Source organism: Sander vitreus, chromosome 7 (assembly GCF_031162955.1).
Source record: "Sander vitreus isolate 19-12246 chromosome 7, sanVit1, whole genome shotgun sequence".
Classification (NCBI taxonomy): domain Eukaryota; kingdom Metazoa; phylum Chordata; class Actinopteri; order Perciformes; family Percidae; genus Sander; species Sander vitreus.
The window spans coordinates 16,129,641-16,154,231 of record NC_135861.1 but is presented as its reverse complement, the minus strand read 5'-3'; the positions used below and the strand labels follow the sequence as shown (position 1 = coordinate 16,154,231).

At 39.9% G+C, this 24,591-nt stretch overlaps 3 protein-coding genes across 5 annotated transcripts; all 3 read right to left on the bottom strand.

The window, feature by feature from the left end:
- Positions 1-861: 861 nt before the first annotated feature.
- Positions 862-6,566, bottom strand: ssr4 (signal sequence receptor, delta). The gene is made up of 6 exons (XM_078254941.1): positions 6,390-6,566; positions 6,031-6,149; positions 5,858-5,932; positions 5,396-5,485; positions 5,218-5,283; positions 862-1,507 (listed from the first exon to the last, which is right to left on the bottom strand). Exons 1-6 carry the CDS (start codon positions 6,436-6,438, stop codon positions 1,403-1,405), a joined length of 504 nt encoding a protein of 167 aa, XP_078111067.1. The 5' UTR covers positions 6,439-6,566; the 3' UTR covers positions 862-1,402.
- A 1,877-nt stretch (positions 6,567-8,443) lies between these two features.
- Positions 8,444-18,325, bottom strand: arhgap4a (Rho GTPase activating protein 4a). Of its 2 annotated transcripts, none has more exons than XM_078254937.1 (22): positions 18,215-18,325; positions 16,598-16,687; positions 16,161-16,332; positions 15,862-16,024; positions 15,571-15,633; positions 15,357-15,485; positions 15,146-15,274; positions 14,724-14,945; positions 14,505-14,606; positions 13,722-13,895; positions 12,735-12,819; positions 12,495-12,519; positions 12,246-12,345; positions 12,049-12,109; positions 11,608-11,685; positions 11,356-11,484; positions 11,156-11,261; positions 10,574-10,801; positions 10,437-10,492; positions 10,106-10,337; positions 9,963-10,011; positions 8,444-9,354 (listed from the first exon to the last, which is right to left on the bottom strand). In XM_078254937.1, the coding sequence occupies exons 2-22, from the start codon at positions 16,662-16,664 to the stop codon at positions 9,178-9,180; spliced, it is 2,547 nt and encodes an 848-aa protein (XP_078111063.1). In that variant the 5' UTR covers positions 16,665-16,687; positions 18,215-18,325; the 3' UTR covers positions 8,444-9,177. The 2 variants fall into 2 exon arrangements, with proteins under 2 accessions (XP_078111063.1, XP_078111064.1); XM_078254938.1 differs by having other exon boundaries at positions 12,495-12,516.
- Positions 18,326-20,174: 1,849 nt separating this feature from the next.
- On the bottom strand, positions 20,175-23,726 carry naa10 (N-alpha-acetyltransferase 10, NatA catalytic subuni). 2 transcript variants are annotated; one of them, XM_078254939.1, is made up of 8 exons: positions 23,527-23,726; positions 23,287-23,385; positions 23,095-23,153; positions 22,287-22,332; positions 22,055-22,170; positions 21,877-21,921; positions 21,329-21,413; positions 20,175-20,730 (listed from the first exon to the last, which is right to left on the bottom strand). In XM_078254939.1, exons 1-8 carry the CDS (start codon positions 23,545-23,547, stop codon positions 20,539-20,541), a joined length of 663 nt encoding a protein of 220 aa, XP_078111065.1. In that variant the 5' UTR covers positions 23,548-23,726; the 3' UTR covers positions 20,175-20,538. The 2 variants fall into 2 exon arrangements, with proteins under 2 accessions (XP_078111065.1, XP_078111066.1); XM_078254940.1 differs by having other exon boundaries at positions 20,175-20,721.
- Positions 23,727-24,591: the final 865 nt, after the last annotated feature.

The window sequence follows — 24,591 nt, the reverse complement described above, 5'->3', positions numbered from 1 at the left end:
ACATTAGCAACAGCTGAAAATGAACCAGTAAAATCACATGTAATCTGTCCATGAGTTAATAGCCTTACTCTGGATCCAAAACAGGCTTTGAAAAGCAGCACAGAGCTGCCACAGTGTGTTCAACTGATAGCAATGCACTACAGCAAGAAAGGTAACACAAGTGGCTCTACTGCCTCTTCCCTGATGAACATTAACAGCTATACCATGTTTACTGTTGGTGTACATTGAGAGAAAACAACAGGCCATCAGCTGCCGGAGTGCTGCTAGGTTCGAACACGTACCTCGCCATGACTTTCTAGAATTGCCAGTAGGACAGTCGTGCCTTTCATCTGCAGACAAAAACAGTCCACTGAGAGTTCAGCCACAACCTCCAAGCTGAACAGGTTTACAACTGGGTTTTTCTTCATGTTTTATTAACTACTATGAATCCTATTAAATGAGTACTTGGTGTTAGAGAAAATAAGATAAAAAAAAAAAAAATAATTCTCATATGAATTGAATATTCTATAGTAATAATTCAGTACAGTAGATATAAATCTTATATGGAAATTCTTAGAAACCGTTTCTTTTTGGAGTCAAGGACAGAAACTGTAGCTCTTAATATTTGTATAACATATTTCATCCCTCAAGCAATTAGTCTGTGAAAGCTAAAAGTGGAGTTAAGTCTAGTTAGATCTAGAGGAGGTCAGGGATTGTTGACTCATCCAGACTCCACCAATTTACCACAACAATAAAAACTTCAGAGTTGACATATGTTATGTGCTATGGAACAAGAGACTATGAATCTCCCAGTCTGTCTTTGAGAAAAAGGAATATATAGAAGAGGCAGTCTGTCACATGATGCAACACATTACACTGGAAGAAAAACAAGCCATTTATTAAATTTACTGGAAGAGACATATACACTAGACCTGTTCAGGCTAGCCAGTGAAGGTCACATTGTTGACATATTATATGCACTGAGGTCTTGACCACTCTCTGTTGATGTTCGGCACATCTGTACAAGTCCCAATCCAGCCAGTGCATTCACACAGAAGGACAAAGAACAATCTAGTCTGGATGTAGCAACATCTTTTAAGCAGGACTGAATACATGACCTATATTTGTTTTGTTAATTTATGTGGTCCAGGTTTATTGTTTGGTTTTATCAAAAAAAATTACAAAATTCCATTCATATTGACAAAACAAACTTGTGACAAAATTCATCTGAAAAATTGATAAGACTGATGGCATACAGACAAGGTCTGAATAAAAACAAATACAAAGACTGCTGCTCTTGCTCCTCATCCCAAAGTAGATCAAGTGGCACAAATCCTATTGGCTTGCCACAACACTGGATGATGGATTGTTGGTCGAGATCCACCAGAATACAGTCTTTAAAGATCCAGTGATTGTGAATCGTTTATGCTTGGATGGTGCCCTTAGCACTGAAGGCCATGTAGTAGACCAGGATACCCATGAGGGCAGCCACCACCTCAGTAGACACCCATGGGCCGTTCCAAGCACCCTGTAGAGAGATTTAAATAAAAAACAGAAAGGAAAAAAAAAAGCCCATCACAGGTTTACAGGAAGAAAAGTAAACAAATGATGACCAATTATACATTCCAGTTTTGCCTGGTTCTAGAAATGCTGAAAGTAACATGGCTGATTGCTCAGATTGGGCCTCATATGACAAAGTACACAATGACTAATCAGAGTCAACTATGACGTTATTCTTAATGGAGCCATCCTACCTTTTTTTGAATAATATAATTAATTACGACTAAGCCATGTTTACCAATATTTGGGTTGCCTGGTTTCCTTGTGTAATAATGCTTGTATAACCTTGACCCTGTAATGCACAATCAAGTTATCCCAAAAAAAAGTTCAGGGCAGCCTGGGCTATCAGTATATGTATGTTGCACGGATGTCACATGAATGTATAAATTGTTATGTTACTGTAAAGACCAAAGAAAAAACTAAACAAAAATTAAATCTAACAGAAATGTATTGAAACTAGGCATAGGCCGGTTACCGGTTTCAAGGTATACCGTGGTTTTAAAAAGTCACGGTTTTAAAACCACTTACATTTTCCGTCATACCGTTCCTGCGGTAAGAGCTGTTTTTATGAGTCTTCAAGGACAGAAAGTGCAGTTTAGAAATCCCTCTCCCTGCCAGTGTGCAGTGTGACTCAAAATAAAAAATGTTTTGCTGAAGGTTATCATACCGTCAGAATCTCATACTGGCCCATGCCTAATTGAAACCACGCAGAACAATAATAAACAAGACAAGTTTTGAAATGTGTTCTCCCAAGCCTTTGCAATTAGGTGAAACAAAAATAAACACTAACACAAATAAAAACTATTTCGATTTTATCCAAAAAGTTAGTTATGTCATCTCAAATGCATTTCCTGTCTGCTATGAGAAATCAGAAGGCCAAATCACACTCATTTACACATCCAGGGCTGCCTGAATGACCTGCCCCCCTCTCTCTCTCTCTCTCTCTCTCTCTCTCTCTCTCTCTCTCTCTCTCTCTCTCTCTCTCTCTCTCTCTCTCTCTCTCTCTCTCTCTCTCTCTCTCTCTCTCTCTCTCTCTCTCTCTCTCTCTCTCTCTCTCTCGGCTGAGAGAACTGCCTTTTTCCTGACATCATTTCATGTTCATTTCCCTGTCAATAAGTCACATAACATATGTTAAAAAAAAACCGGTTTATCCATGCTCAATGCGTCCTGGGTGCACGCCTTACAATACTATTGGAATTCGCAAGAATATACATATTATTTATTACATTTATGCTGTTATATCATTATTTTGGCTTGGATCAGGTGCTACCGTATATAATATTAGGCTATAGATCTGACAGGAAAGGAGGATGTACATCAGCAAAGGTGCTGGGTTACATCAGCATAGACCATCATTGCTAGTGCATTTGGAGATCTATAGTCTATCAGGGCTCTAGAGGTCGCACATGCGACCAAAATTTGTAAGGGTGCGACTAAGATTTTTCCTAGGTCGCACCTGTGCACCTAACGTACTTGCATCTGCTGCCTCTCCACTAAGCGATGTCGTTTATATCGATATGGTTTAATGTTGCGTTACATGACCCATTCCTTCTGTAAAGCTGTGCCTGTGTTTGGATCTCTCCTCCGCGCAGCCCCCCCCCCCGCAATATCGTGCAATGCGCACAACCAACTTTTTCGAACTCGTCCTAGGCGGTTGGACGGATCAGCACGAAACCTGGTAGGTAGCATCTCCAGATGGACGTGACCAAAAGTTACTCAAGGAATTTTGCTACGCTAAAGTATGCGCATTTGACAACCAAACAAATTTGTCCAGCTAGCTACCACACACGCATCATATCTCGACCAAATTAAATGTTATCAGCAAATAATTTGACTATTGTTCAACATCCCACTACGATGCTCTGTACCAAATTTGGCAAAGATCGGCCTTTAGGGGGCGCTATAAGTGATGTTTAGTTGTTTTGGCCAATAACTCAATGCATTTAAATGGTAAATTTGCAATATCTCTGCCACAGTAAATGCAATCAACACGAAACTGTGGTGCTCGTTCGGCATGCTGCTCTGAGGCTCTGTACCAAATTTGGCGAAGGTCGGCCATTAGGGGGCGCTATAATCGACGTAGACGTGTTTTGGCCCTTTTACTCAATGTTAATGACATATTTGCAATGGGAATGTACCACAGACCTTGCAGCTCACACTTCAATATTTACTGATGTTTGCCTCCTACGTTACGTTTTGGTTTTCACTTTTGCGTGCTCCTCTGGTTTTTTACAATAAACAAACTTCTTAAGCCACCTGACAAAGTTTCCACAACCTTCACAGTGGACAAATGCAACTCTTTTCGCTCACTTTTTCTTTTACCACGAAGCTGATCGCGGTAACGTGTCAGTTGAACTTTTCATCTCCAATCCTATCCGTATATCATTGTTAAAGGTAGTTTGTATATGCGTGGAGGTGAACTGTTGACCGCTACGTTTGCAACGGCGACGTACCGCAGACGTCGCAGCTCGTGCCTCTCGATATTTACCAATGTTTGCCTCCCCGCCACCCGGCTTCGGGTTCCGCTTTCGACCACTCCCCGGGCGTCGGGGGCGACTGGCGTGGGTGGCTTGGGCCCCGTCATAACTGCTTGCAGTTCTAGTTTTTATTTATTTTTTGACACTTTATTATTATTATTTTAGACACGTAAATAAAAAAAAATATCAATATCACTATCATGAAGACAGCCTCTGATTGGTCGACACACTTACTCCACTGTATTCTGGGAGTCTAATGATGACAGACAACAAATCGAGACGCCGGCTACTGTAGAAACTTGGCGGTGCAACATGGCAGACTCCGTGGAAGAGGACCCGCTTAGTATGTAGATATAAACGGCTCATTCTAAGGTAACAAACACAAGTTCAGGTGATTATACACTAATGAAAACATAGTTATTAATATTATATTCCATTTCTGCCAAGAGATTGCCCCAAAATCCTATACACTAGTCTAGTGTATAGGATGTTGCATAGGATCTAGTGACTAGACCTTTAAGTCTCTTTGAGGAATAATACACTAATTTAAACCTGCAATAACTAATTTTGGTCTATTGGAGTCAGCAGAAAAAAAGCTGTAAACACAGCACTGACATATTGATTATATCTGCTAAATGCACCACTATGTTAATCAGCTAGTGACTAACTGTCTTTTTGGTACTGGGTAGGTAGCGTATAGTGGGGTTTTAGAGCTGCCTACTGTAATAGAAAATCACATATTTGTCTTTTAGCATATCTTACTATTGACTTGTTTTTTAGTTTTTAGCTGTGTGAACTTTTTACCCGTATTTGATGTATGGACCTAACTTTATAGCCTAACTTTATTCTTCTGTTTATCTGAAGTGCAGAAACTCTAGGCTTTTCTCTACCTCCCTCTTCGGTCCCACATTTGGAGGTCAGAGGTCAGACGGACTGATAGTCAGAAGGGCTGTTCATTTTAACCCCTCCCTTTTTGTGGCAGCTTGTTAGAGGGTTAATAAGCAAGTGATTCTCCAAGACTCTGTTCATTCTCTCAGACTCTAATGATGAACTGAACCTTCTTCTTTAAATACTTAAAAGACTTTGTTGAATGAAGCCTTATTTTAGATCTCACGTGGGTATTAGAATTTCTACCAGACTACTGATGAGAGCCATTAGACTGGACCAAAAAAAGTAAAGTTGTTGGCTGTAAAAGACTCACCCTGTGGTCAATGTTGACAGAGAAGAGAGGCTGAATGGCATTTACATCTTCGTTATTTCTCTGGGCCTGGAACAAAGAAGATGGACCCATATAATTCAAAATAAACAAGTCTGTCTTTTAAAAGACAGAACATTGCAAATACAGTGGAACTTATTAAAACTATGCATCAAACACTAACCTTACGCAGGGCACTGTAGGACTCCTCATCAAAGAATTTGACCTGATATGTTCCAGAGCTGGCCTGTTTGTGAGGAAGACTCCAGGACACCTGAGGGAATAAATCATGTCACATGTTCACATGTTGGCAAATGATTTTTCAATAAGCTCTAGGTTTTAAGAGATTGTTCATCTGAAGAGGGACAATGACCCTTGAGACTATCAGATAATCAAATAGGAAGGACACGCTCTGGGCGTCAAATGTGTTTTGTATTAAAGGGTAGGGGGTTCAGGGTGGTCCAGAATAAGAACAGGAGAACTGTGATTTGCAATAAGCCAACACTAAATGCTCTACTCATTGTGGCTATATGATCAATGTCATTATCAAGTGTGATCTAGTATTTACCATAAAACACTACCAAATCAGATATAGTGAGAGCAAATGCCTTAATCAGTACATATGAACATGAGGCCATTACCATACCTGGTACTTGCCAACATCCTGGCCTCTAGTCACAGGGAACTGTCTTCCATTGACATCAGCATACAGAGTCACACTCTGGAGAGAACACAAATGAGCATCAGTGAGTCAATCGCTCTGTAACATCAATGTATAATCATACTGTCTGTCTGAAGTGCTGGGAGGTGGACTGTTACCTGTGCTCCGTTGGCACAGGCCAGGCTGAGTTCAACGATGAAGACAGACTCAGAGGAGATGACGGCGTCAGAGGTGGTGTAGGCCGACGGGGTGATTGCTGGATCTGTGCAGGTCTCTCCTGTCACCACAGAGAGCAGAGTTGAGGTTAGCTAGCTAAACATCCCAGACACCAGTGAATCATCAGCACAGTATTAAGAGTTAACATTTCTCATAGACTCATATTCCCCCTAACGTTAAATTAGAAGACAAATGTTAGTGATTTGATGAACTAGCTAGCTACTAGCTAAGGTTGGTCAGCATTACAGGCTAATTAACCTAACCCCGGTATATCTCTCCCACCAGTCCCACGCTGACTTACCCGAGCAGGCGACCACCAGCAGAGCGAGGAAAGCAGCTATCCGAAGCATTTTAGTATCCGGGTTGTCTCGTGTTGTTTCTGAGGTCTAGCTACTTAACTGCACTGATCCTTTCACACTACCTAGCTAACTGAAAGGAAGTCCACCTCAGCTTACTGCTGCTACACCTCTGCGGCTGCGCTGCAGTGACGTGGACTGTTGCACCGCAAAGCATTCTGGGAAGATTACTCTGTCGACACGTCATCCGAGTCAAATCAATTTGATTTATCATAATATACATGTCCTTTGTATTTCAATTATTTTTATTTAAAAAAATATATTAGTTGTAACACACCTGATTTACCTAAATATATTTTTCTTTTGATATATTATGTAAATGATGTGTGGCACATTATTTTGGTCTGATATTTAACCAGTGGTGAAATAACTAATAACTAATAATAAGAAGACTACTGTACTTAAGGGCTGTACTTAACATTTTTAGGTAGAGCGGTGTAAAATGCTTATTATTATTATTTTATTTTTTCATACATATAGGCCTATACATACACCATAAAATGCATTTTTAAAATATGCATATAGTCATATAGGCATAGGCCTAGGCTACATACACCACCACACAAACGCGTGGAGGGGGGGTGTTAACGGCACTGGGATCATGTTTTATCTTGGTATAAAAACCAGGGACTGAAAGTAAGTATCACCTGATGTAGTAGCAGCACAACCTGCTGGTGGCAAACATCACTGTTGTTTTTGGAGGTGCAGACAAAAGCAGCATTCTGTTTCCTTGTGATGCTTCCTTTGGTTTGCTTAAAATGCTTATTATGATTTTATGCGTCAGTAATAATACATCTACATCATAATATAGCCTACTGTACTTTTCCCCCTTTCTCTAACTGGGAATGTTGGTACTGGCAGTCAAAATGTTTTTCAAACTATTAATACCGCACAGTACAAGTCCTGCATTCAAATGTTTACTTCAAGTGAAAAGAGAGGCATTATATCAGCACAATCTACTTACATTTACTTAATGTCTTTTCAAGGTGAAGCTTTCAACTCTAATATAATGCTGGATAATTTTGCTTGATAATAATGCATCATATTTTAATTGTGATATTTTGTAAGTAACATATAACCAGTTACATTTCTCTGTCAGGTAAATGTAGTAGTACAATGTTTTTCTCTGGAGTAGAAGTACACAGTAAGTCAGTAACATACAGTTGAGTTGCATAATTAGTGATTTGATGTTCTTCTGTAAGTTATTTTGGGGTAGACTGGTTTTGGAGCAATACAGGAGGACAAGCAATCAGCCCGTTCCAAACAGGTACGTTGTGAATGGGCACTGCACTAGTTATTATTTAAAAGTCTAATTGGTGCTATATGATACTACCAACATGCTACAAGAAAATCCCACACATAAAAATGTGACTTTAACAAAGCCATTACTCTAGTTAAAATTATACCTAGAATATATCCAACCAGTTTGTATCTCTCAAGCAGTACAAAAGCATTCAAACGTGGGTTTATTTAATTATCTCTCCAATAATTTTGCTATCACAAATATTTGTACAACTTAATTTATTTATTCTGGAAGGTTTCCCTATATGTAAATGTGGAGTGATTGGCTGAGTCAGTTTCTCTATTCAAAATGGAAAAATATGTCCATAAGAAAACAGAAAGCTGTCAAAACTGTCAACCTCTTTCAGAGGGGACATTGTGTCACCATAATAGCGGAAGCACATGTGCTTTCAATAATATAACTAATAATGGCTGCATTTGAGTTAGATGATTCAGTTCCAAGTAAGGCCCTGGTATTGTGCATTTGGAGTCATTTTGAAGGGTTACTGATACACTTAAATTAAATAGAGCTGTCATTAATTAGATGTCATAGATACACCTGTGCTTTTCCTGCTATGTAAGTCGAATTGTCTGTTGTTCATAGTCCTATTTTCTTTCTGTTATGATCTATGGTTTGAGTAATGTTTTTAACCGGTTACCATAATAAAGCCATTTCTAAAAAGCCCCAAGCTCATTTCATTATTCATAAAAACAGAACTCATAATCAAGAAATATTTTTATTAGTAAATTATTCTATTTTAACTTTTAAAACCTTATAATAACCAATACCTATTAAAGTTATACATCTCACATTTCCCAGTACTCATATATATGACCAAAAAAACAAAGTAAGAATAGAAAAAAATACTTATTTGGCTTCCCAGATATACAGACAAAATTATAAACTGTGAAAGAAGTTACAAATAATTAAATGTATACAAATTCCTTACAGCTACAGTATTCACAGTTTTATCAACTATGTGACTACCTCATTTTGGTAAACATTTGATGAACAATATATGTGTACTTTTATATACATACATGTGCATTTGCTGAAAAAATAAAAATAAAATCACTGAGCAAATTTGGCTTGAAAAAGGAAACGGTTGAATATCAACACCTACACAGATGTAGATATAAGTTGCATAACCACATTTAGCTGCACACAAACACATCTGTGCATTTCAAGTAATCCACAGTTTCCAAATTGTACTGCAGGTCTGCAGTCACAGCAGGGTTCTGCTGTACAAAACATGAATAAAAAAAGGAGTGGGGAGCCACCCTATGGAAAGAAGCCCAAACCAATCACATGGACCTCAGAGAAGTGATTATGGGTCAGTGATCGCAGTTTTCTAGAAATAGGATGTGCTGAAAGCTAGTGTCAGATGGCATTACCCTCCACCTCCATTTTAATATGTGTATCTCTCTTTTCATGTAATCTACAGATGCCTCTCAGTCCAGTGGAGCTGCTGCTCTAAAGAGCCCTGCTCCTCTCCCCCTGCGTCCGTCCCGCTTCCCTTTCTTTTGGGGAGCTTGGGCAGAGGGAGAGGAGGCGGTGGAGGAGGGATCCTGCAGTGCTTGCCGCGAGAGAAGTTCCATGAAGACCGAGTCCATCTGGCGACAGACCTCCTGTGAGATTAAATAAACAATGGTGAGTAGAGAGGAAAAAGACAAAACTCTGTTCTTTGCTTTCCCTTCTGAGTACATGAGTTTCTACAGTAATTAGGTTTCACATAAAAGTCATAACGTACTATTGTCATTAAATTACAAATAATTTGATGCTGCTTCGGAAAGACATTTTTATAAAAAAAAAAATTTAAAAAAAAAGGGTTCGTAAATTTTAAGTAATCACTAAATTAAAAAAATGATTTACTAATGCTTTAATAAACTACTTTTGATTTGCTAGGTTGTGAAAAAAAACAAAAACCTTACCCTCTGGAAAAGTGCTGCAGAACATCTGGACCAAAAATCCATTTATAAGGAACTTGTAAAATGACAACATTTACAACTGCAGACTTGATTGTTGACTGATTGTTGTAAAAACCCTTCAAGACTTAACACTTATAGTTGCAGATGACTTACTAAGACAAATCATCAATCATCATCATCATCATAAAGCAGTGGTAAATTATTTATGAACTCTTATGAAGCCGTTATTCATAACTTACAAACCCTTAATAAAAGGGTGCCTTGTCACATAGTGGGTTCAGTCATTTAAATTGAGAAACAAGACATACCTTGTCTACTTTAACGACAATATCCTCAGAAGATGAGTGTTCCTGCAATCTGTATGCAGAAAAAGAAATTTGAAAACATTAAATATTAATTTCTCACTCAAACACAAGTCAGTTCTAATGCTGCAGCATCCAGTGATACTCACTCTCTGCGCACATAGCCAGGAGAGTGGCCCCGCTGTGGCCTGCACTGTGGCCCGAGGGGAATCTGGAGCATTAACTTTCCACTTGAAGCGATGCTGCCCCCAAATTGTCCAGCCGTCAACCTACTTTGGTCAATTGAGCCGCTGCTGTTGGCTCTAGGACGTTCTGCTTTTCTGTGTGTTGGTGCTGCAGACGATCTGATGCTGTTGTCAGCTGAGGATCCTGTTTCCATCTCTGCAGAATACCACATTGAATTGAATAAATTAATGTGTCAAAGACACCACCACAGCTTTAGAAAAAAGTGATAAACTAAGATAAGCACATAACACATACCATCTTTGCTGTGGGTGTACTCTGCTTCTACATCTCCTTCTTCAATGATAGGCTCACTGCGAAGAAGAAATACCCTCAGACAAACATTCTACCGTACATAGTATCCATGATATGGGTATGAACGTCTTTTCTCTTACCCGTCATCCTGTTCCAGCGTCATGCATTTCTCATACACCGGCCCTTGTACTTCGCTCTGGCTGGGGAAGATGCTTTCGTGCTGGATGATGATGCTGTTCACCAGGGCGTTGATCTGAGGCTGCAGGGTGACAACATCATCATCGTGAGCCCCTCTTACCAGGCTGGGCCCAAAACACACAGCCAAGTTGTAAGGCTGCATCATGTTCTCATCGCTGTACTGAGACACACTAGAGGCAGGAAGCGGAGACACAAAATTATTATTTTTTTAAAGATTATTTTTTGGGGCATTTTAGGTCTTTAATTGACAGGACAGCTGAAGACATGAAAGGGGAGAGAGAGGGGAGAATGAAGTTGAGAGGCACATAGTGGAAGCTAAACTAGCTACTATTTCCTGATGCTGATGATTTAGCCTTCCTCTACATTTATCCAGTTACAAACATAATATCAGAACCTACCTCAATCCATCTCCTACATAAACTTTCCCTTAAAATGTTTTGGTACCACACTGATTGGAACTATTTTCAATCAATCAGTCAGTCTTCATTTAGTTTGGTTGGCTTTTGTTTTTTTGCAATACTCACTGGTGAAGGAATGCAAAGAGGTATCTCATGACGATGATGGCGGGCTCAGGGTAGGAAGATATGACCATTTTGAACTGAGCTGCTCTCTCTGCCTCGTTCTTTATTTCTGACAAAAAAGGTGATGAAAGAAAGATAAGCTCCTTCCGTATGCAGTCAGCCACACTCATTTGACATTTCAACACATGCACCCAGACACTCACGGGCATACTCCAAGAGTTGGCTGGTGCTGTCAATGGGGAAGAGAGGTTTCTCCAGACATCTGAAGTAGAGCTTCAGCACTCCAGCAACAGAGTCCAGGTTATAGCTCCGCTCAGCCAGGGGGTCCTCTCCTGCAGGAGAAGCCCACAGCACACTGCCCCACATTATTATTGCTCCACAGTGAGAGGAGCTACTCCATAAAAAAGGAGACATACGAGTCATGCTAACACACGCACACAAACACACAGGCCTACCTCGCTCAAATGCATCCCTCAGGTTGTTGACCTCCATCTGAGAGCCCGGCACTCTAAATATCCCTTCATGGTGGAGACCTGATGGACAGCCAGATTATCACAATTCAGTGGATCTAAAGTAGCTTTTAGATCCATTGCAAAAATATATTTAAAGTCATTATGTGTAAATTTTTATGCCATTAAAGCATCTTTAAAATTAAAGTTTTTGTTTGTAGAAAAATGTAAAAATCACGGTAAAAAAAAGTACAGTCTGTGTGGTGGTTTCAGCCCATTCATGTCAGTGTTAACCAGTCAGATCTGTGGCGGGAGGGGAAGACATTGCGGTCTGCTATTCAGTGGCTTTCTGATATGATCACTGTGGATGCTAAAGCTGGGAATTTTCAAATTCTACAGTCTTACTATATATATTTTTATACCGTTACTTCAGTCTTGAATACTCACCATTGAGGTTGATAAAGCAAATGCAACTTTCCACAACAATTGGAATCTGTTGTCCTGACGCCTGAATGAAAAAAAATGTAGTGATGAATTTCACAAACTTCAAGTCTAATACATCACTGATAACCAATGTGCTTGAAAAGGAAAAACAGTTTGAATGTATCAAGAAATGGTGAGAGTGTAATCATGATGGTAGCTACCTGTATGAAAGACAGCATGTCTCCACTGAAAAGTTTGTGGTTGTGCATCAAATTGGCACTTGAGTGATTCTTCCTGACACGCATCGACTTTCCATTGTGTCTGCAGAGACATAACATAATGTGAGACACAGGAAGCTTTATTTTGTTACAATTGTATAATATGTACAAGTGTCTAAAGTATACAACATTGTTCAATTAAACCAAGAACACAATCACTCTAAAGGGCTCTTAAAACATTTATAACTGTACCCAGGTTGTCCATTTGATGCTTCTGCTAGGAGGGGAAAAGGCACAAGAAGAAAAACAGTAAGAAGAAATGACGAATACATCAGAATAAATGAAAATGTAATACTTTGCATGCAGTTTAAAAAAGGAACAGCAATTTAGTGAAAACGAATACCCCCATAGTGCACCAACTATATTCCAACTGACACTTGGGTCAGCAGTTTGTCTTTTGGCATTGTTCTGTGTGAAATGCAGAAGTGATACCTTTTTCTACAGCCACTTTCAGCTGGTCATGTTTGACTTGCAGTTTAGATACCAGGGAGCTGGCTACAAGGTGCTCTTTCACTCTCTGTAAAACAAATCAGATGTAATTAAAAGTCATTATTAGAGATGCACCGATTACAATTTTCTAGGCCGATTCTGTTTCTGATTTCCGATTTTCTTTGAGTTAGGCCAGCCGATACCGATTTTAGCCGATTCCGATTTCATTTTTTCTAACCACTTTACAGCACACACAAATATTTATTTTCTATCTTTTCTTTAATAGAACATTTTGCACAGAACATAGAAAATTTTTTGAACAGATAATGGATCACTATGAAATAGAACTATATAAATTACTCCTGGTGTGGGAAATTCACACACATCTAAAGTGCAATGTTAGAACCATTTCCTTTTCACATCCAATATCCAACTAAAAAAAAATGTGATTTTGGTTTTTGGTGTCCTCCCTCCACGCCCTACTTTTTCCTTGCAGGTGTTGCATATTGCAAACTTGTTATCTTCTGCACACACGCTGAAGAATTTCCAAACAGCTGACATGTTGCAGGTTAATTCACGAGGTTCCCTACATGTGCGAGAATAGCGCGGACACGCGCTTCACACCGCGAGCGGGTACGCGCGACACACGGCGGAAAAGTTGAGAGAAAGGAAAAAGAGACTGTGCTGTCGCGTCCGTGTGTGCGTGCGTCCTTGAAAACTGTAACTCGTATAACTTATGTTGTCCGTTAATTGTAGCATTGCCCGGCATGAAATCGGCATATGTCAGACTGACCTGCCGGTCGCCGGTCATGGCCGAGCACGTGAAAACCGGCCAATCCCGGTCACCGGCCGGTCTATAGGTGCATCTCTAGTCATTATCATTCAATGTGGTTCTCATGCATCAACACGTCTGCATATCCACCAGCTGCAGATCATTAAAACCTCCCTAAACACTGCTATTCTGGTTTATTACTTCAAAAACGTACTCACAGTAAAATAGAGGTTTTCTATGTCCTGCATGTTGACCCTGCGACGGGCCACACTGGGCTTCACTGTCAGGTTCTCACTGCTGCCCTCCTGAGACAAACCACTGCTGGGCTCCAGATCATCATCACCGACACCCTCCAGCAGGGAAGACTGGGCCGCCGACATGCTCTTTCTAGTCTGTGTAACAGCGGCAAGAGAAATAACAACTGAATATTATGCTTTAGCAATACTGCACTCTGTACTGCAAAATATGAGGGTCTGAGGGGAACTGACTGTGATTGCAGTTACGTTGTATTCAAGTGCCTGCCGGAGAGGCTAAAATGTCAATTTGAGCATATGAATAATACATACAAAAGGATCAAATATGATGGGCATGGTCAATCTTAACATGGTCCAGTGCATATCAGGCTTTATCTTAGCAATGTACATCCAGTGAGCCAGACTAGAGGTTTAGTGACTGACTCAGACTTGAAAAAATGACCATTCTGCCATTCTGGCCATTTGCTGACCTGAAAGCACGCTGGCCATATTTTGATTCATTTCTATAGAACCTTTTAAAAAGACACAAATTAAGTTGGATAGTTTTGGTTGTTCTTTCCTCATATGGTTAACAGCTTGACTTCACATCTTTACTTTTCACACTTTCCATCTACTTCAATAAAATAAAGGTTAAGAAAGCAAGGAAAAAATAAAATAAATTTACAGCCGGGGAAGAACTCTGCCCTGGACTTGGGTGAGTTGATAACACCGGTGGATGTGTTGTGGTAGTTGTGTAATGTACTCTACCTCCTCGGTTTCCTGGGTGACTGCTTTCAGTCTAGTTTGTATCTGTTTGAATCTGGTCTCCAGCTCGCATCTCATCTCACCCTCTGCTCTGACCTCGGAAACCTGACACACACACACACACACACACACACACACACACACATACACACACACACTCATTCAGAGTTGATGCCAAACAGCTGAATAATACACAAAAGACAAACAAAGACACAGACAGACCTGGTCTTCATCATGGGGCTGATAAGGGAAGCGAAGGGGCATACAGAAGGTGTTATAGTGGTCCTGCAGGAGGGTGTCTCTGTCCTGGCTCTGGTCCAGTCCCGACACGGTGCCTTGGAGCTGCTGCAGCCCCGTGCTTAGATTCTGCTGGGTCCGCCACCGACTGGACAGGTAAGTTTGTAGCACCCGGCCCAAAGAGAGGTGATACCCTACATCTGCACACTAAAAGAGACAATCAAATTTCACTCAATATCAAGTATATAATTTGGGTGCTTTGAGATGAAGATTACATCCTTAAATATATTTTAAATGATATCTGGTATAATATCACACCATGTTACAATGTTTTTAATGTTTGATGATGGTAGTAAAGGCCAACATTTATAAAAAAAACAACAAAAAAACACTGATGATGCACTTACATCTATGAGAGTAGAGATGTCTTGGAGGTAGTATTTATTCATGGAGGCATTGGCTGCAGCCAAGTTTAGGAGGTACTCATTTCGGGCCTTGCTGCACTTCAGGTAGATCTCCTTGACCTTACCTTGTCTCTATGGCACATAAACAATTATCAATAAGTGGGAAATAAGACATCGACGTGTATGCACATGATACTACATAAAGGGTATTTACTTTTTCTATCAACTTCTCCAGCTTCTTAGCATTACTCTGCTTCTGCTTTTCCTCTTGTTTCTCTGCCTCCTTTAGCTTGCCCTCTGCACACACATAGTCTGAGTGGTACTGGTAGTAAGTCCGCCATGCCTGTACACAGACACAAACCCCAATGCATTTCTTTTGTTTGTTTAGGAAACGGAAAATGTTTTGGGTGGTCGATTTTCTCGCTTACAGTCTGTAGCTCTGTGGTAACCTTGAGTAGTCCATCTTGTAGCTGAGTGCAGATGTCTTTACTCTGGGTGCAATAACAAGATACCACAAAGTGAAATGGCACAACAATGGATGGAACACGGTGAGCCACTGAATGTTTTTTTAATGTCAAGTGTTCAAGAGAGACAGGGGTCAGAGTTAGAAAAGGAAAGTGGTAGCAAAGCAATCAGGTAAATTGCCCTGTACAGACTTGTCCAAAATGCCTAATGAAATACTGTTTGTGTTTGGTGGGTGCCAGTGCTCATATCAGTACCTTCTTGGCAAGGCGCTGTGTGTACTCCAGGCAGTGTGTGAGGGGCTGGATGAGGAAGGTGCTGCAGCACTCACTCAGTCCATTATGGTCCCTACTTTCTTGGCGGGTCTGGGATAGCAGAGCCAGCCAGACCTGGGTCACCGAATTACTACTCGGCTCCTTCCTGAGCATGTGTAAAGATGGAAAGGAAGACACAGGGGTAAACAATTTGTAAGACACAACCAGGAATTCTTTGCAACAGCGTTCTCAAATGAACTGCGAGTTAAATCAGTTCATTATGTGATAAGGATTGCCTTTACCTCTTGATCCTGGAAGTGAACCTTTCAGCGAGTTTTTCCAGGGAGCGGGCATACTCGCTTTCAATTTCACCCCGCCGCCGCAGGTAGTCCGTCAGATCCTGCAGCTGCTGGCTCTTCTGCTCAAGTTGCAAGTCTAACACCTTCAATTGGTCTACAAGCTGACAACGGACCTCTGAAAGGGAAAGAAAGAAGGGGCAAGAAAGAATGAATAACAGACAAGGTAAAGAACAACAACACTTACGAGACAATAGGACTCATTCTGAAACCCTGTGGGTGAAAAATGGATTTTACTTCTTTTTTTCTTCACAGAAAGAGCATGTTGTTGAAAATGGGGTGTGAAAGAGAGAGAGAGAGAGAGAGAGAGAGAGAGAGAGAGAGAGAGAGAGAGAGAGAGAGAGAGGGGTTAGAATGGTGCAGATACATTTTGTTTTTTTTACCTTTGATTTGTGTGTCGTAGTCCACCATACCAACCCTCTCCTTCCGGAGTTTTACATGGGAAGTCATTGTTGCTCCTACTGGGTTGAATTCTGGATAAAGGAAGTGAATATTTTATTATCTCACAATGTATTATGAAATACCAGCTGCTCTGTTCCTTTTTAAACACTTCTCTTGCAGAATTATAGTGTACTTTATGTGCATGCAAGCTATTCTAATCTTCTGTGCTGGACAAAGTCTGGTAAAAACAAAAAACAAAAAAATAAGGGCCTATGACCCACTGCTGCACCAAAGCATGCCTCTCTAAACTTTCACACTCAAAACATCCCCTTACCCCTCCCTACCACAGACCAGCTAACTTCCTCCTACCACAGAAAGAGTGAAAAGAGCACGTTCATCTTACTGTAACACATCTCTTCAAACTGGTCACCCGCTGCAATGCTCTACTACAAAACTAAAAAAACAGTTGGCATGTGTGCTGCCTGCTGCAATGATCACGCTGCAGAATTGCATGAGGTGCAAAAATAGCTCTTGCAACGTCTCAGCTGCCCTAAAAATAGGGTGAACCACAAGGCTCTGTGGGGATGTTTGTTCTCGAGACTACAGGTGGTTTTACTAATAATACTCGTTATTGATGCAGTCATATTATATCCTGTATTTTCCAGATGCTTTCTGCCTACTATTTCTAGTTACCCCAACTGGCTGACTGATAATCTTTACATAAAGTATATTCCAGTTTAGGCTAAGAAATTGGGCTAGTTTATCCGACTGAGACTAGGCCTTAGACAGGATAAACATTACAACTGACAGTTGTCGCTCATCTGAAAAACTTTGGTTTTTGTTGCCATTTTATCATGTATGACAGAAACTAGTGCATGACAGTCATTTCAACACATGATAATCAGCTGACAGGCCTTCGATGAAGTGAACCAACTTAGTTGTTGTTGTCTGCAATATATCATTTGTTAGGACATTAGCACACATCAGAAAGGGGAAGAAGACAAGGGTTTTTTCTTGCTGGATCATACCCCTTCCACACGTTCTCTTTTTACCCCTTAACTTCCCCTTTTTTCAAAAGCCAAAACATCACTCCTCAGCATTATCTTCAGCTGAAATGTGCACTAGTGTCCACTCCTTTCCACCTGAGACATTTACCAAATGTCCTGCTGAAATCAATCTGAAAGTCCCAAAACTCCTTGTATAACAAGGAGAGTGTCTCATTTTTCCAGCCTATGTCACAATTTTCCATTAGCCCTTTTCATTCTTTCTTTATGTGATCAGCAGTGAATCATTACCTCCTGTCGTCACAATCTGCTGCAGTACTTTATAAAAAATAAAAAATAAATTGTCTTAAGCTCACCGCAACTGGTTCTCCAGTTGCTATACTAGTAATTCTGGGTGTTTCACTTTGGGTTCTCACAAGTACGAACACATAGATGCTGCCTGAGCCACGAGACGTTGATGTCCTGAGGGCTATATCTAGCGATCCTTCATAACAGCACTTACTTCATAGTACAGTACAGTTTATTAGTCCTAAACAGGCAACCTGTGTTGTTTTGGTGAGACAGGTCAGTAAGATTAATGAATATATATATATATAAAAAAAAAAAAAATCCTACCTGGTGGGAACAGTCCTGACTAGTTTCTTCTCCAGACTAAGGCAACTAAATAATGCCAGTTAATAGCACAGTAAGCTCTCAACTGTTTCACCTCCCCCTCACATTGGACACAGATGGATGTGGGTGGAGTGGAACTCTCTCTCTCTCTCTCTCTCTCTCTCTCTCTCTCTCTCTCTCTCTCTCTCTCTCTCTCTCTCTCTCTCTCTCTCTCTCTCTCTCTCTCTCATCTCAGTCACACATTCAGTTTCAGGCATCAGTGTGCAAGTGTGACAAGGAGTAAAAACCTTTTTGAGTCTCTCTTTCATGCTGCCTCTTGAACTCCACAGCAGGTTTTCAGTCCAATCAAACACCAGCTGTCTTCACTGATTAGTCCCTCTGCACTGGTTATTCAGAGAAGTGAAATCAGCTGTTACAGTGTTCAGTTGGAAAGGAAGCCTCCTGAATACTCTGAGTATATTCTTAGCATAGGACTGGCGGCCACTATAATCCACAATTTGCTTACATACTGTATGACCCCAGAGTAATGTATGGCTAGTAACCGTGGAAACACCTCATGTCGAGTAAAACAGCAAACAGCTAAAAGTGTATTTGACTCAATAACTTTCACACATGAAGTTCACACATCAAAAGTTTGAAACAGCATGGAAGTGTGAACGTGAGCTATATGTAATTTGTGACAAACAGGTCAAAAAGGTCAGTGTGCAGTTTGCTGTTATCTGTCATGTTGGCTCCTTCTCACTTCTGTTTCCTTCCTCTAACAGACAGTAGTATGATGATGCGTAATCAGTTTTAAACAATGACTAAATTTACATAGGATGGCCAGTTTGAAGAAAGTTTCGGTCTCACTTTATTTTACAGTACATTAATATGACGTACTACGACATACTTTGTATCAAATTAGACCAAACTAGAAATAATGTGGCCTTAACTAGACAGTAAATAAACAGGTAAACCCTAATTAGACACCATACACCTAAACTATGCTGTAATTAGTTCATTATTAGGACGTAATAAGCTTTACATTGTATCAAATTAAAACTAAACTTAACATACAACTAAATTATGCTGTAATAAGAAACTGCATATAGTCATAATAAACCCACAATTAATATAACTGTGCGAGTGAATGAGGTGGTCTAATTTGATACAAATAATGGCTTATTACGTGTAATTAGTGTACTGTAAAATAAAGTGAAACCAAAGTTTCTAGTCCTAATGTAATAACCACGGTTTGATTATAACTTATCAGTTTAAAGCTTTCACAAATTTAGAACCTTGAAACATCAGTTTACATTAAATAATTTCCACAGCATCTTTTAGCTGAGCTGTAAACAAGGGAGGGTTTTAGTTTAGAGAACAGAAAATTATTGCATAAAGTCTTTCGACTTGACTTTAGAGTAAAATGCTTTGACTGATCTTAAATCCCCTATATGTTGTATTATGATTATCATCATGATGGCATATGTTTTTGTTTTTAGATAAGTGCAACAACCCTGCTGAAAACTGCTGCTTTTAGCCCATTCATCAGAGCCCAAGGTTCAGAGCTGTTGGGAAGTAACAGTGTGGCGCCGCCAGGAGTCGCCGAAGTTGGAAATAGTCAAATCTCTCTCTCACACACACACACCTTTTTCACTGACAATGGGAACCTTTACTTTGGATCATATGTACCTCATAACTGTGTACAGCAGAAGTAGTATTTGTGACAGTGTGAAATAAACATGAACCTCTTCACTAGCTGTGTAGATGGTATTATTGGAAAAAGTCTTGATGAGTTTATAATTAAGTGTTGTTTTGACTAAATATATTTAGACATTTCATTGAACTTCTTATAAGTAGTAACTATAAAAAATATACATTATAAACCCACATTATTGACTGTTATAATGGCATGTACTACACTCAGAAGTAACAACTGAGCTGCTTCTATGATCACTTACTGAAATAAGTGTGATACGAAAAGTATTATTTGAAAGATTTATTTGCAGTAATTCTGTTAAATAATTAAGAGACCAGATTGAGACAATTTGAAAAGTACAAGTTGTTTTAAATTCTCTAAATCTTCCAGAACACTTTTGGTAATGAAAACTGCAATCCAATAAAAACATTGAGACCAGTTATTCAATTTAGTTTCATTTAGATTTACGTCATTATCCAAGACGTTTTGTTCATCACTGCAGTGAAAAGCAAGATTTAAGAAAAACAAAGATGGTAATGTGGGAAAGGCTTTGACGCACAGAAAGTCACAGTTCGTAAAGCCGGAGATTTTGTCAAAAAGAGATAAAAGGAAGCGAGGGATGAATTTAAAAATGTCTAGGACTGCAGCGTCATTGTGAATCAGAAGAAGAATCTTTAACGTCTGTGCTTTCCGTTGCCTCGCTGACTTCACTCAGCTCTTTGCTCTCTCCTCCGCTGTCTCTTTCGTTCTCCCTCTCCTGGTCACCGGACCCTGACGGGCTCTGGCCAGACGGAGCCTCCTGACCCGAGACACGCACTCCGGGCTTTCTCAGCTGTGGGACATATTAGACAAAAACAACACATTCACGGTTACAATCTGCTCGTCTGAGTTCAGTGGTGTTACACGTCCCCTGAGGTGACTGGAGTGAGAATCGTGTCAGTGTAGCGCAAGTCTACGTCGGTTCATTTAGGGGATTGCACCGATGCCGCCGGAAGATCCGCCGAATGTCCCTCACCTTCCGCTGTCTTTGTGATGGCATTCTGAACTCCGGTGGATTTATGAGGACTATGGTTAACTGCTCCTCAGATCTCTGCGGGTAAATCGAGACAGCTAGCTAGACTATCTGACGAATCTGAGTTTTCTGTTGCACGACTAAAACCCCTTTTGAACGAGCACATGTTCCACCAAAACAAGTTCCTTCCCGAGGCTATTTTGCAGAGGCATCGCTATTGCGTCCGGTGCCTAGCGCCGCCCCAGACGTTTGCAATTAGTTTTAAGAAATACCGATAAACCAGAGCATGTTTTTCTCCCATCCCGGAATGCTGTGTGGACTAGCCAGACCTTCCTCCGCAGCGCTGTGGAGGAAGGTCTGGCAATGCGAGACTAGTGTAGCGCCAATATGTGTTGCCATAGTGGATAAATTTAGAAAATCAAGTCACCTCATCAGCCATGTGGGCCAGGTCTCTCTTCATGGCGTAGGCATCCTCCCCATCTGCATAGTATTTAGGCTCTACCTCACTAATCCTGTGGAGGAACAACAATATATTACATTAGTTAGTTAGAAAAAAATAAAACCAATGGCCATAGCTGCATTGAGGTCATATTCATTGCATTTTTATAATGGGAATTGGGGGGGGATTTTACAGTCTACAGGTTAAGTATTTTACAAATTGTAATTTCAGTGTTTTTAAGACAGAATGTATTCAAAGTTTTAGGCCAAATAAATAAATAGCTGAAGATGGTCTACAACGGCAACACTGTTTCTAAATGACCTCAAAGATATAAATAAGGGGGAAAAGAACAGTGTACTGCAGAGTTTGAGTTGCTGACAAGCGAAAAATTAACACGTAAACATAAAAAAAAAATGGAGAGCTAAGCAAACACCTTGCTCATATCACATATCACGCTAACTGTGAACCAATACTACATGAGTACATACATTACAATTAAAAACACAGAAATAATATTGGCACAGAAATAGACTTACTGGAATTTGAGTGTGTTTGAGTACAGGTGTAGGGCTGCTCGGTTGCTGCAGGGGGGAGAAAAGATTGGTAAGTCCCTTGATAATAGGAGCACTAACACACAGTCGAAGCCTGAGCGCATTTTGGAAACAGGGAACCACACAACAATGTATCTAGTCCACAGCAAACCGTTCAGTGTACCTCTTGCGAACATGAAGCGAGACATATTTAGCATTGAAGTTTTCTATCATGGCCCGGCTGGCCTGGTCCATCAGCTTCTGAGCCAGGCCAAGACGCCTGTGGGAACGCTTCACAGCCTGGAAGACACAGAGACGCGGTTTTGTTGCCACAGATAAGCCAGACAAATATCTCAGTACTATAAGACGTGATATAAATAATGGAGATGTATGAGGTGTCTCTCGTTCAGACTCACCAGAGATGTGATGTGTCCATGGGGTACATCATCTGGGTCCTCCTCCCTATGAAAAGGTCACAAGGTGTTTTTTGGAACACATTATATGCATACACACATCTCCTCTGTGCAACTAGTGTCAGATTAAAAAAAAAAATATATATATATATATATATATATATAGCTGCTCATAAGTATTCATACCCATGCTAAAGTTGACTAAAAAGAGGAATTAAAAAAAAAAAAAATCATCTTTTGGAAATTGATCTTAATGCCTTAATTAAAAAAAATGAGGAAAAATCCAACCTTTTAAGGACACCAATTTTTTTTGTGAATGAATAATGTTTTGTAAATAAATAAATGTTGTTCCTTAAAATACAGCTAACTAAGATGCAAATCAAACCAGTTATTAGGCTAACTGAAATAAAACCATGCCAATCTCTAGGTATGATGAAGGGTATGTGATGAAGTGGGGCTATTTTAATTCCAAAGGCCAAGGGAACTTTATCAGGATCATAGTATCCTGGATCCATGAAATAACTGGCCTTTAAAAATAAAAATCTGCCTTCCTCTATGGGAATTTAACATAGGGGTATGTATAATTATGGCCCCTGTATTTTAAGGAAGAACATGTATTTATTTACAATACATTATTCATTCACAAAAAAAATTGGTGTCCTTAAAAGGCCGGATTTTTCCTCATTTTTTTTTTAAATAAGGCATTAAGATCAATTTCCAAAAGATGATTTTTTTTATTCCTCTTTTTAGTCAACTTTAGCATGGGTATGAATACTTATGAGCAGCACTGTATATATGGTCAGATACTCACATCTTTGCCAGCACATATCCTACAATTTTGCCATTTTCGTCCTCTGCAATGTACGAGAGCTAAAACGATTAAAAAAAAACAACAGACGATGAGTGCCAGACATACACATATAACGTTACACTGTAACGTTAATGGTGAAGATGCTAGAATCAGTGGTGTTAGCAGAAACAGGATAAGTACACAGTGAATCACCTGAGGCCAGGACAATCCGTGATAGAAATAGTATTTCATCTGGTAATTTTCTGGAAGGCACAGCAGGTTACAGTGCTGCATATTCATAAGGTCCTCCGGCTGAAAGAAAGAAACCGAATAAGGTGCATGACACAATGATAACCTCTTAATCGGCGATTTCGGACAGCTAGCTAACTATGCTAGTTTAGCTAGCAGTTAGTAGAAACAGCATGGCTGTCGAGAGGATTTCAGCACACTTACCCTTGCGTTTCGTATGTTCATTTTGTTAGTTTGCTTGTTATCTGGACTGTGGAGACAGAAATAAAATATAATACACGTAACAATCAATTCATAATAATTACACTACAAGGTTTTAAAGAGCTTGTCTCGCTAACTAGCTAGCTAAATCGAGTTGCTAGCAAGGAAGGAAGAAAGGGGAGGAAGGACCATGCCACAATAACGCCAGACATTTCCGGTCAGATTGTGCGCTGGGACTTCAGATTAAAAGTTGTAACACTTGCATGAGTCACGAAAACACAAGTGACTTTTATATTTGTTACTGCTGTGGGGCAACAGAACCCCAGGGCCCCCGAATCCCCAGATCCATTTTTTGCCAATTAGTTTGGACAACTTTGAAAGTACAATATCAATGAAATGGGTTATTACCTGCCTAACATTGAAGCTAGGCTACTATCTGAATCTGGTTGTAGTCTGTAGGCTACTTGATATATATAAGGCAACATATCGCTACATTGATATAACAGGTATCTGTTATGATTTAGGAAAATAGTTGTATTTAAGTATTTGGGGTAAGTCCAAGTTAAGTCTTAAGTCAGTCGAGACAAGAAGTCCCAAGTCTTGTCACAAGTCCTTGAGGGAAAGTCCATGACAATTCACAAGTTTTCATATTCTTACAAGTCTTTCAGGTCTCTAAATGCTGATCATTAAAATGACATGGCATTTGATCAATAATCATCCTTCATATTATTTTCCAGCTTAATCAGACCCTAATCATTGAATATTCAAGGTGTGTGGCCATGCAAGGTCTGTCTGTCCCTGTCCTATTTTCTGCTGTTGTTCTGAGATTTTATCAGGTCAAAATTCTAAAAGGCCAAGTCTCAAAACTCTGGTTAGAGCTGTAAAATCTCTGTGATGAAGTCAATAAGGACCCATAATATGTTTTTGCCCACGGGGCCCCCTAATGAGTTAATCTGGCCATGGTTGGTTGGCACTATAAACTACAAATACTGTCCTGGGAGTGCTGATAAAGGTTTTCCCCTGAGCAAGGGAAATATGATATCATATATCTAAATTTTATTTTAACAA

Bases quoted from the DNA above. Each gene is read 5' to 3' on its own strand.
- arhgap4a (XM_078254937.1), bottom strand. From the start codon at position 16,664: ATGACTTCCCATGTAAAACTCCGGAAGGAGAGGGTTGGTATGGTGGAC. The intron at 14,946-15,145 runs GTAAGTGCATCA...TGTCTCTTTTAG, and splicing joins ACATCTCTACTCTCATAGAT to TGTGCAGATGTAGGGTATCA. The intron at 9,355-9,962 runs GTATGTCTTGTT...TTAATCTCACAG, and splicing joins TTGTCGTTAAAGTAGACAAG to GAGGTCTGTCGCCAGATGGA.
- naa10 (XM_078254939.1), bottom strand. From the start codon at position 23,547: ATGAACATACGAAACGCAAGG. The intron at 23,386-23,526 runs GTAAGTGTGCTG...TCTTTCTTTCAG, and splicing joins TGAACATACGAAACGCAAGG to CCGGAGGACCTTATGAATAT. The intron at 20,731-21,328 runs GTGACTTGATTT...TTTGTCTAATAT, and splicing joins TGGCCCACATGGCTGATGAG to GTCCCACAGCTGAGAAAGCC.
- ssr4 (XM_078254941.1), bottom strand. From the start codon at position 6,438: ATGCTTCGGATAGCTGCTTTCCTCGCTCTGCTGGTGGTCGCCTGCTCG. The intron at 5,486-5,857 runs GTATGGTAATGG...TTATTCCCTCAG, and splicing joins AGGATGTTGGCAAGTACCAG to GTGTCCTGGAGTCTTCCTCA. The intron at 1,508-5,217 runs GTGAGTCTTTTA...ATCTCTCTACAG, and splicing joins CTGTCAACATTGACCACAGG to GGTGCTTGGAACGGCCCATG.